This window comes from Stegodyphus dumicola, chromosome 10 (assembly GCF_044657685.1).
Source record: "Stegodyphus dumicola isolate Sdum_Otavi_A_Nest chromosome 10, ASM4465768v1".
Taxonomy (NCBI): Eukaryota; Metazoa; Arthropoda; class Arachnida; order Araneae; family Eresidae; genus Stegodyphus; species Stegodyphus dumicola.
This window is the reverse complement of record NC_140777.1, coordinates 111,925,077-111,937,188: the sequence shown is the minus strand read 5'-3', so window position 1 is coordinate 111,937,188 and position 12,112 is coordinate 111,925,077. Positions and strand designations below refer to the sequence as shown.

The 12,112-nt window shown below is 29.3% G+C and overlaps 1 protein-coding gene across 3 annotated transcripts in view; it reads left to right on the top strand.

Annotated features, from left to right (window-relative positions):
- Ada2a (Transcriptional adapter 2A) overlaps positions 1-12,112 on the top strand; it is a 74,236-nt gene that overhangs the window by 19,422 nt on the left and 42,702 nt on the right. For all 3 annotated transcript variants that reach the window (XM_085825383.1, XM_035378236.2, XM_085825384.1), the window contains exons 3-5: positions 4,904-4,995; positions 5,897-5,994; positions 8,526-8,582. In XM_085825383.1, coding sequence (XP_085681509.1) covers positions 4,904-4,995; positions 5,897-5,994; positions 8,526-8,582 — 247 coding nt within the window. The remainder of the gene's footprint in view (positions 1-4,903; positions 4,996-5,896; positions 5,995-8,525; positions 8,583-12,112) is intronic.

Genomic DNA, 12,112 nt, shown 5'->3' with positions numbered 1-12,112 from the left:
AAAGAACTGTTGTATGCATGGTTGCCAGAGTTTGGCAGCTTCTACTAAGGTGGTTATGATAATACATAAGTAACCTATTGTTAATTATAGTGATTGCAATTTGAAATAAATATCAGTCAAATATGTGTATTTGTTGCAGTTTTATTGTAGTTTGCCACTGTGCTTCTGATATTGCATGTAGTTTGTTCCGAACTGAATGTGAATGTGGGATGAATTTTAAATGTATTGTTTTATTTTGCACAATTGCCACCACTTGTTACTGCTTTCAATGCCCAATGGGATTAGGCTTTGAACTGCTTTTTACTTTGTATTTTTTCATATATATGGCTCTTAGAAGCTGATCATCATTGAGGCTATTCATATATTCCTCATAAATACATATTATGCTATTATTAACAAATTTCTATCAGAAGTACAAAAAGGAAAGTGTGGTGACATTTACTCTAAATTTTTGTTTCTGCCCAATCTAAAAAAAATTAAATTAAGACTTATTAGAAAGAAGTAGCCAATTGCTTATGGACAATTTAGAAAACAATTTTATTAAAAAGTACCTTTATTTTAAAAATGGGATTTATTTGAAAAAAAAATATATCTAGTGAGGAACTTAGTTAACCCTTTGACAGTTTCATTTTTTTCCAGAATTCGGTCAAAAAAAAGTCACATTTTTTTATTGCATTTTTTCGTTCATTTTACTTTTTTAAGTAAAGATGTGTTATTAAAATTAACATTTCTAATATTTTTAAGCATTTATTACAACTTTTTTCTTTAATGAAAATAATCAATTTTCCCTGCAAGTTGTTTTTTTTCCTACATGAATGCAAAACAGGGAAGTTACATTTACAATTAAAATAGTACAATTATTTAACAGATATTTTCGATTACAATTCAGTTACATTTACTGTTATGTTTTGATACAAAACATACTTACCCTTCTTTTTTAAAGATCTGATTTAGTGTGATATATCTTAAAGCAAGGCGACAGGCACAGTCCAACATCACAGTCTGGGCAAAAATACCTTGTCTCTTTTCTAATTCTTTTGCCATTGTCATTTTTTTTCAACGAATACACATAACACTGTCTTGCGGGTCTTAGTTTTTTCTCTGTAGGTGGAATAACCTCTAAAAATGTCTTTCTGTTAGTCTTAGTGGAGTTGGTGAATATCCAGGACGGCCTTTTTTTTCTTCTATTGCTGCATGCCTTTCAATAAGTAGATCAATAATTTCCAATCGAAACTGTAAATTCGTATCTTTACCACCGTGCTTTTTATACAAAACATAAGCATTCCATAAACAGATGTCTAGAAGATGAAAAAATATTTTTTGTAGTATTTCTTGCTTCGCTTCTTTATTACAGGATAATTACTTAGGTTCTGGTTCATTCGATCTACACCACCCATTGTGTTATTATACTCCATAACTACTTTAGGTTTTTGTTTAATTTCATTCGTCGAACTGGATACTTGAACCATTTCCGAATTATGTATTGTAGATATGAGAGACACGGCTTTTTTGTCCATCCATTTCATAATGCACACTTTTCCCCTCTGGTAAGCAAGCACTTTCCCTTTTTTGAAGTTTTTTTGTCAACAGTGCTTTAGGAACTTCCTTTCTTTGAAGTTTTGATGTTCCGTACATATCTGTACAGTAACTAATGAGGATATCTGCTATTTCAGGAGATGAATAAAAGTTGTCAGTTGTCAGACAATATCTTTTATGTAAAAGTGGTTGCATAAGTGTAATAACTACCTGCGAAGATTTGCTCAAATGTTTGTAACTTTCATCAAACACAGTTCCTTTTCCGGTGTATATTATCATAGACCATACATATCCAGACTTCGACTCACAAAGCATGTACAATTTTATTCCGAAGCGTGATCGCTTTAGAGGAATATACTGTTTCCAACTTAGCCTTCCTTTGAACAATATAAGACTCTCGTCTATGGTAACATCATGTTCAGTGATGATCATTTCTTTGAAACGAGATTTTAAATGCTTTAGCACGGGCCATATTTTTGATAATTTTGGACACTTATGAGAATTTATGTCAAAATTGACATTATCTGAAAAATGCAAATAACTGTAAATTAATTTAAAGCGGCGATATGACATCACTTTTGGAAAAAAAATGGCGTGGATGCTGAATGCCTCTTGCTCCAATACTGCTCAACAACTGGCTTTTTTACAACACCTTGCAGAATATTCAAAGCAAAAAATACATGTAATTCATCTTTCAATGTTGGCGTCCATTTTTTGCTCTTGGAATGCCTACGAAGTGTACTGTTTTTTATGCATTGCTCAGCATATCTATTTGTTTCAAAAACAATCAGGTCAAGCAAATAATCGTCTATGAAAGCATCATAGAACTTAACCTTTAGTCTCATCGATTTACCTTTAGTCTCATCGATATCCAAGTTAATTTTTGGAATTCCAGTGAAAGCAAATCTGGGAGGCGGATCCGAAGGATTATCACAACTAATTTAAAAAAATTGTCTTGCTTGACTGATTCCGTCTGTATTACTATCAGAGTCACTACTATCCAGGTCCTCTAGTAAACTTTCGCTACTATCATTTACAGATAATTCAGTTTCTGATTCCAAGTCACAGTTCGAATTACAAGAAATTAGCTCCATACGCTCTGAATTATCCATTATTTAAAAGTAAAAATATATTATTCAATCAATTAATAATAATTGAATAAAATTATCAGGCGGTTAGTAAAATATAACCAGAAAGCTATACACTGAAAGACAACAATTCGTCTTCTGATACAAAACATGCGAAAAAACCCGCGCTTTTGAACCAATCAGACAATAAACTGCAAACTATCATTTACTGGACAACTATCGCCATCTATACGAATAATTTGTTACTAAAATTGGAAAAAATATGGCCGAAACAGTGCAAGCGAAATAGAAATCAGATTGCCCGTACGGTAAAGGCTCGAGTACGGGCAAAACAGGGAAGGGGTTAAAGGCAATAATTGCATTGGAAATTGAATGTATATTTCCTAATGTGGCCACAGCAATGTTCATTAAGTATAGCCATTACAAATTATAGCAGTGAAAGGTCTTTTTTCAGCATTGTAAGGAATAAATAATTATTTACATTTCTTTTATGGGACAGAGCAAATTAAATGATTTGAGAATTTTATGCACTGAGCGTGAGTTTTTTAATAACTTATATAATGAGTGATATTTTCAACAAATTTACACAAGGGAAAAAAAAAAAAAAGGCTAGGAGAATAAAGATATAAGCTACTTTTTTTTTTTTAAAAAAAATGTAGTTTGTTTTTATTCATATAGGTTTTTTTTAAAAAAAATATGAACTTTATATTTTTACTTTGCATAATGGTAATAAATGGACTTTTTCTAATTTTGATTTGCTGGTTATCCTACTTTCATTACCCCTTCTATGTATTTTGTTATGAAGAGAAGTGTATTATTGTTAGCAGCCTATGGGCACTGAATATCTTAGGACACCCGTGTTCATTTGTACATTTTTTTATTAATAAAGGAAATCTGAAGTGCCTTTATGAAATTGTTTATTTTGCTTTCAGGAAAAATTTAGGTTTGGGTTTATGTAGCTATGAAGCTGGGCTGGCACAAAAGATCTTGGGCAAAGAACATTCCCATATATATTCCTTCTATCTCTTTCTTTATATTTTCAGGCTAATTTAGCTAAGCACATGCAATATGCAGACTTCTGAAGGGCTAAGTTGCACAAAAACTAATTAGAATGATATATCATAATCCATGTATTGTAAGCATGGTAAGCAATGCATGATCAAAAATGTCATTTCTGTGCATTTATCATGAATTAAATATGGCATATGAATATAAGAAAATTCATTGTTGATTGTTTGTTGGCCTACAAGACAGTTCAAGTAAACATGCCTTGATCACTTCTGCATTACACCAGAAAAGACTGGTGCCTCATAAAAGTGATGAGGACCTTGATCATTTTGTAGACTCACCAGGTATTTTCCAAACCATAAATGATTCTGTGTATCATAAGGTCAAGTATTTGCTGCAGTTTATGATGATTGGAACTTTGAACACGTTTTGTAACCTCAGTGTGTTTTCTTTTCTTTTTCTTCTTCTTCTTCTTCTTTTTTTTTTTTTTTAGTAATGTGTTTTGTTCCCTTACTTTCTGCTGTTTCATGTCTTATCATCTGTGTACATTTGATACATAAAGATTTTGTTTCTGACCTTGTATATCCGAAGGTATTTCTGACCCTCTTCCTAGTATTTCCAATTTTGTATGATTCTGATTTATCTTTTTATATCCTATTCCTCCTGGAAGTTTATATACATTTAGCTGAAACATTCTGTATATATATTACTTAACAATTGCTAAGGAACAGAAATATTTTTTGAAAGAATTGGCATTGATTGAAAAAATAAAAATCAGCATATATTTGGTACATTCTTTATAATGCAAAATGATACATGTATTTTCAGCATGTGGAAAAAGAAGATAAGGAAAAATAAAACAAAAAAGTTGCTTATTGGAGCAATATCATATAGTCCTGAAAAATGCTCCATCCCAACCATTGAGGTTAATATTCATCAATATTATAGTACAATATTAGGTTTAATATTTTTCTGTGTAGATGTCACATTTATGTACAAGACTTTCAAAAAATATCTCCATAATTATGCGTAGTACCTTGAGAAAAACTGATATTTTAAGCATTTTGTTATTTGTTCATATTTCTTAATGGTAATCAGCTAATGTGTAGAATATGTGCTTCATAAAAATTATGTATTCTTCTTTTAGATGCATGCTTTCATATTTTTTAAAAATGGAAGCATATATAATCTGCTCTTTAGAAAGCCTGCGAACTGTGATTTCTAACGGCACAATTTTTTATATGTTTACTTATATACATTTTCTTTATTAGAGAAATAATTTTACACTTTTTAATCCTGAATGGATGGCATCTGAAGAATTGAAGCTTCTTGATGCAATAGCAGAGCGGGGAATTGGAAACTGGTAAACATTACTTTGCTGTTGTATGATCTAAGATGCATGGTCCTAGAATCCTATTGTGTTTGCCTTTTTTGTGTGTTATTCAGTTAAAGTAATTTTTATATAGTAACTGATTTAAGTTCTAGTAGGGGTTCAACATTTTGATGTGTTTCATGTACTTCTTTAAAGCTTTTAAATTTTCATAAATTTAGTATATTCGATACTATTCAATACTGAGTATAATTAATTTTATTATACTTTTTTATTCTGTAATAAAATGGAAGAATGCCAAATAACTGTATAAGTTTTAAATAAAAAAATTAAGTGATTAAGACAGGAACTTGTTAGGTGTTTCTTCTGTTTTAGTTTTAATCTTGTATGTTTATGCTACTTCATCTTTTAGCTATTTCTTCAATTTTAATTATATATTTATGTTATTCTCACCTTATTTCCATGTTTTAAATTTATGAAAAAAAGTTTGATTTTGTCATGTAGAAATTATTTGGCAAATTATATTTAAGATGGCTAATTAGCAATGTAATCTGCCAGCTACTGAAGTATTATATACATGATAATAAAGATCAGCTTTTTCTATGATAAAATTAAATTTTTTTAGTAAAATTACAATTTTGCATAAAGAATCCTCTTCTTTTTTTTTTTTTTTTTCAAAAAATTCCATTTCTTAAAAGATGTTTATTGAAAGTAAGTAAATTTAGTATCTGTATCTTTTAAATAATGCAGTTTTTTGCTATCAAGCTAGCTTTCATTTGCTATTAATTTATATGGTAGTATTAAAAGGAATTTTGATTTTAAAATCGTGAATTGGAGAACCATTCTTTGACCTCTAAAAATTAAATTTTATAAATTGAGTCTTAATGTAATCATTTAAAGATTAAAAGAATGAAGATTTTATTTTCTGTTGCAGGTCTGATATTGCTAAAGATGTTGGTACAAAAAGTAAAACAGAATGTGAAGAACATTATTTTAAATACTATGTTTATAATCCTGTACCACCATTGCCAAGTATGTAAATTATTCATTTTCTAACCTTTGGGATGTTTTTTCACCCCAATAAAGGGATGGGGGCTTAATATCCAAAAAGTTGCATAATTATAAATCAGTTTAAAATGTTAAATATTTTATAAACGTTACTGTCTTTGTTTTGGTCATTTGGAATATCAGAATATGTTTTAAATATCAGAATCAAGTTCTTAGTTGTTGGTCATTTGGAATATCAGAATATGTTTTGAATATCAGAATCAAGTTATTAGTTGTATTCTCCTTAAAATATTATATTTTTTATATTTCTAAATATTGTTGGTTATTATATTTAAAAAATAGATATAAAAAGATAGCGATACTGAGAATAGAGTCTGTGAAGTTTCTAGCTCAAGGAAAAAAAAATGTTGGCAAAACTTCATTAAAAAAATGAGTGCAAAATTTTATTATAATAAATATTAATATGAAGGTAATGAAAAATTATTTATGGGTTACAGTTGTGAGATTCACTTTAATGTATTCAAATATGTTAGCATGGCTCTCATAAAAACATTTTTAATAATAATATTTTTTAATATTTTTATGAAAATCCAAGAAGAATAGAGACAAAATATTTTCTACAAATACAAATATAAGGTGTTCATAAGGTCAGAAAATTCTAACTTCAAAAGTGAATTGTTTGATTAATATATGAAAAGTAAGTGCTCAGTAGATAGCATAGAATGTTTCATTGATAATAAAAGCAGCAAAATTTTTTGGACTAGCAACATGTATGCAATTTAATCTCCAGCATGCTTGTTTAACCTCTAGTATGCATCTTCCTGCATGTGTTTATATTAACACATTGACTGCCATGCAGATTTTACATGGTTTGCCCATAGCACCAACATGAACGTTTTTATTTTGCGATGTATGTTATGTTGAAATATTATCTACAGAAGACAAGGTGAGTTATATAATTGTCTTTAATGTATTTTTCGTGGTGGTGGTCACCAGTGACCCACGAGCCACTGTAAACCATTTTTGCAGTTATCATTTATTTCAAACTGTTGTGCTTCAGTTGCTAAGCAATTACTCTGATTTCTTAGTCTTATTCAGTTCAATAATTAGAATTACTCTACGTATTTTTACTATTGGTCATTTTGCTGGTGGCTCCCATGGCGCTGCAGCCAAGTTGAGTGCTGGCCACCAGGGAACCCCACAGCAGTCAATGTGTTAGAGTACATTAAACAGCATGAATAAAACTTTCATCTGTTATTATAATAAAATAGTACTATCAAAGGGCTCCAGGAAATTCTACAGTGATAGTAAAACCTTTCTACGTAACATACTTGTCAAAAAAATTAGAGAAGCACTCCTCTTAAACAGCTGTATTATTGAACTGGCAGAGTGCCAGATATGCATTACTCGGTGTGAGTGGGTTTCATACCTAGTTGCACAGCTTGCGACAACTGCTAATATTGAGACACTAAGATAAGGCATGATTCCAACAAACGCTGCTTTTTTCATGGTGTTGCTGTTATGATGACAGCAATGTATATATATTGTATCTGCTGCTGTTACAATAATTGTTATGTTATAGAAAATGATTTATTATTATTATTGATTGATTGATGTTACAAATACCTATATCTTAGAATTTTTTATATCACTTTTTTTTTGCCGGGTTATGTATCTTAATGCAATTTGGCAAACTTCCTGTTTTTTAAATGTTTAAAGGTATTGTAATTCAATGTAGCATAAAATCTTTAATTTGTATTTCAAATTTAAAACATAGATTGCTTAATTAACTGAACAACTTAAAAGCAATCAATGCATCTCTTAATAATTTGTTTTTTTATTGAACATTAGAAGTGTGTTTAGCTTAGTATTGAATTTTCAAGTATCATTATATTTTGCTATGAGGACATTTACCATATATATGACTTGACAAATTGCCAATTCTTTGTGGTGTTGCTAATTGAAGTGGCAAGAAAATGTTTATTTTTCACATTAAAATTGTATGTTGTATTTAATTAAATAAGTGATTTAAAAACAATATGCATATTTCATTGTAATTTATGTCTTTATATTGTTATTTAGTAATATCTCTAATTGATATAATTTATCTTGGTTTATTTATAATGAACATAACTGAAAATTTTTGTAAACATTTTACACCATTGTTATAATTAATAAAAGCTATTTCTAATTATATACCTCGGCACAGAAAATTTGTCAGCTGCATAAAAAGGTTTAATATTTGCCAGATCATTTGTCAGGTGGCCTTCCTTAATTTCTGAAAATTATTATATTTCCTTTAAAGTATTATTATTGCTTTTAAATTTTAATAAATTTTATGTAAAAACTGCATATTGTCTGAAAATGCTATTTTGTATGGGTTTATATAAATAATGCATAATTTAATGCTTTTCATTTAAATTTATTATTATAACTATCAAAAATACACATTCAATAAATCCATTTGTATTTTAAATCATTAATATTCTGAAAATTTGTTTGTGATAATGATGTTATGTTAAATACTGAAGAATTTATTTTCAATTTTCTTACAGAAATTCCTGAACCTGAAATTGAAAGTAATATTCACTCAACTCCAGTAGCATGTACAAGTATGTAACTTTTATAAAGCTTTGTTAAATTGTTTAGCTTTCTTTCTTTTTTAAATATTTTTTATTAATTTATTTTGAGTAACAATGTTATTTATTTTTTTTAGTAATATTCAAAGCAGTTTACTATTCATTTCATAGGGTGTTGGTTATTTATTTATTTTAGTCTTCTCAAACTTGCGCTTTTATGATATAGCCATGTGTATCTTAGCAATATATGTGTATACACTCGCACATATCTAACACTATTGCTGTGAAACTAAACTTTATTTGCATTATACCAAGTTAACAGAAAGATAAGACACTTATTTAATTATAATTAAATTCATATAACAAAGATCTGAATATTTTATAGTTCTTCAGCTTCTCATTTTACTCAAATCTATTGATTCATTCTTCATATATTCTAACTCATTTTATAAACTGCTGTCTATTTTTTAATTGCTAATCTGATTCTACCTGTTGTTCTGTCTATTCTGATTTAGACTAGTATTTAGTATTTATCAGTGGGGATAGTACTGTCCATCTTGTATGCTTTAATATCTGGAAGGTATGAGACATCAGAGTGTTGGTAGTTAAGTTTAGGTACCAAAAATGTTACACTTAAGGTTTTTTCTCATGTGTTGTTTTAAAAATAAGTTACAATTTTTTCTTTCATTCTGGATTTGCTTTATTAATAAAACTTTCATAGTTTGTGATGCTAGGAAAAATTTTACAAAAGTATTTGATTAATTATAAATTGTATCAATCATGCCTTTTAGCTAATTTTTGAAGCACTTTCATAATTTCTTTCCTTTTGATGACATTTTAGTTATATGCAGTAGATTTAATTTTAGTTTTAAAATTAATCAAATTATGCCATCTGGTCTTCCACCTCATGTCCTTCTAAATCTTGTTCATTTTGGTAATTAAATAAATTACTTGTCTATTAATATTATATTTCCCCTTTCATGTTTATTTTTTACAATTATTTTTACTTAGAAAGTCAGCCACTTTATACATTGAACACTCATTAATTCAAATTCAAAGTTTCTTAGAAAAGAGTGCAAATTATTCATTGTTAAAAGAAAAGTATATCATTGAAAAAAAAAAAAAATCTCCTTGTATGTATAATCGTAGAAAATGTATTATACTAGGCTGTCTAAAATTAAACATTAAAAAGCAATAAAGACTTACCTTAATCATAAAATGAAGCAAAAGATATGCAGTAAGTAAAGTAAAATTTAATTAAAAATATGAATTATGCTTTTGAGAAAAGCTGTAGAATGCACGTTTGCTTTTGTTTATTATGCCTACATTTTTCAGCCAGCTTCTCGATTTGAAGTAAACATTTCATTTTCAGAGAAAGATTCAATCTGAATTAATGCTTTCAGTTTTTATAGAGTCCATTGCAGCTTGATCATTAGGACATTTAACAGTCTGTACATTCTCTTCTGAATTCGATAAGGTCTCTTCTTTTTCATCTTCTCAGACAGTTTTTATTCTGTCGTCATTGCTCAGTTTTCCACAGACTTTGAAGTCTCCATATACCATTACGTAATCAGAAAAAGTAACATTATCATATTTAAATTTTTTTAATTCAGGAAAAGCTGTATCAATATTGTCACATTCTTTGATATGGTTGTTCTCCTCGCCGTGCATGAATTTAGCATGATGAAAGCAGTTACTGATTTTGCTTTCTTTAACAGCATCCCATGCAGCATATAGTTCATTTATAGCTGTCAGCAGAGTAATAGCATAGTTTTCACCATGATCTAAAGAAAAAATTCTTTGTTGGAAGAGTGTCTTATGGTAATTTGTTTTAAGATTCTGGATGATTCCTTGATCCATTGGTTTTAGCTTCGAAGTTTTGTTTGATGGTAAATATGCAACCTGTATGGAACTCAGCTCTGGAAGGCTATTGTGGCAGGTTGCATTTTCTACAAATAAGATAATTTTATGATGTTTTCCTGAAAACTGCTTATCTATTCCTTTTAACCAGTTACTGAAGATGTCTTGTATCATCCATGCTTTTGTATTGGATACATAATCAATTGGCAATTTTCGAATTGCTTTAAAACACAGTGGATTCTTGAACTTTCTAGTTACTAATAATTTAAGCATTTCACTTCCATCCATATTAGCCCAAACTAAGGCTCTAATCATCTGTTTACTGCTTTTACCTCCTACACAAACATCCCCTTTAAAATGTAATGTCTTGTTTGGGTAGAGTTTATAAAAACATGCAGTTTCATCTGTGTCAAAAATATCATTCAGTAGGTAAGAAGAGAAAGCCCTTGCAGAAATTAGTATATAGGAAAGAAATTAGTATATATGTCATCGTTTACATCAGGCCTTATACAGTATGATAAGAAAATTGTGCCATCCATCACTGCATTTGAAATCTTCAGTCCCCATTCGACTCACCTATTCATCAACCTTTGCCTGTAGTAGAGGTCCATTTATTGGAAAATTTCGAGATCTAGCCTTCTGGAACCATAGCAGTAGAGATTTATAGATTTTCTATATCTTCTTGGGGATGCATTTCTCACGCATTTCTTTCCTGTAGCAAATTTAGATTTTCCCCATGAATCTAAAATCGATTCCTTGTTTTTCAAATAAGTTTACAAGCTATTTTTTTAATTCCATAGTCAGCTGCTAACTTTGTTTTGCATTCGCTATTCTCTACCTTCTTTAAAATGTCTACTTTTGTCTCCAAAGTTACAGTTTATACTTTCCACATGTAGCCATCATGAATTTTTACTCATTCACATCACACACTGATGGAAGAAAACTAGAGTCCATTAAATTGTCTGGACTGCAGGCATAACTGACGCAGCTGTGTAGAATCTGTAGTAAAGATTGATTTTTTCTGAAATAGCTACACAATCTGTAACTCAGTCAGGTGGCAAAGATGTAGGTTTGCTTCACATAAATTTAACTTTAAAATTGTTTATATGTCATTCAGTTATATAAAGCATTCTTAATTGTTTTTCTAGCTTTAATTATCCAAAGTCTTTCTTGTAAATAGATTTCACATTATTTGAATTTCAGCATGGCAATTTTTCGTACGAATTAGATCAGTTACGTAATAAATTCTCATTTTCTCATTTGTGTAGTAAAAATATTGGATATAGGAAGGATTCTTCATCAACCTATTGAACTATCATAATTCTTATTCTTAAAATATTATCCTTGTCTTTAAACATAACAAAACTCAATCAGACACTACTTTTCAGAATTTTCAAATTTGGGAAAAGGAAGTTCAAGGTATATACGATCAGTTCTACACTTGATACAAGTTTGCTGGCAATTATTTATAAATCTTAAAACCCAAGTAAACACTTAAATTAATTTATTATAATCTAATATGTTGTTTAGATGCCAAAGGGGGTGCATCTTTCACCAAATAAATAGTTGTCATTTTAATATTTTTTCTGTGTCTATTAGTTTAGTCTGGCTATTAGTTTTGCCGGTGCTTGCTAGGTTTTCAAACTGACTGTCTTTCCTATAGTACAGTCAAAAGTCGTTAATTCGGACACCCATAATCCAGA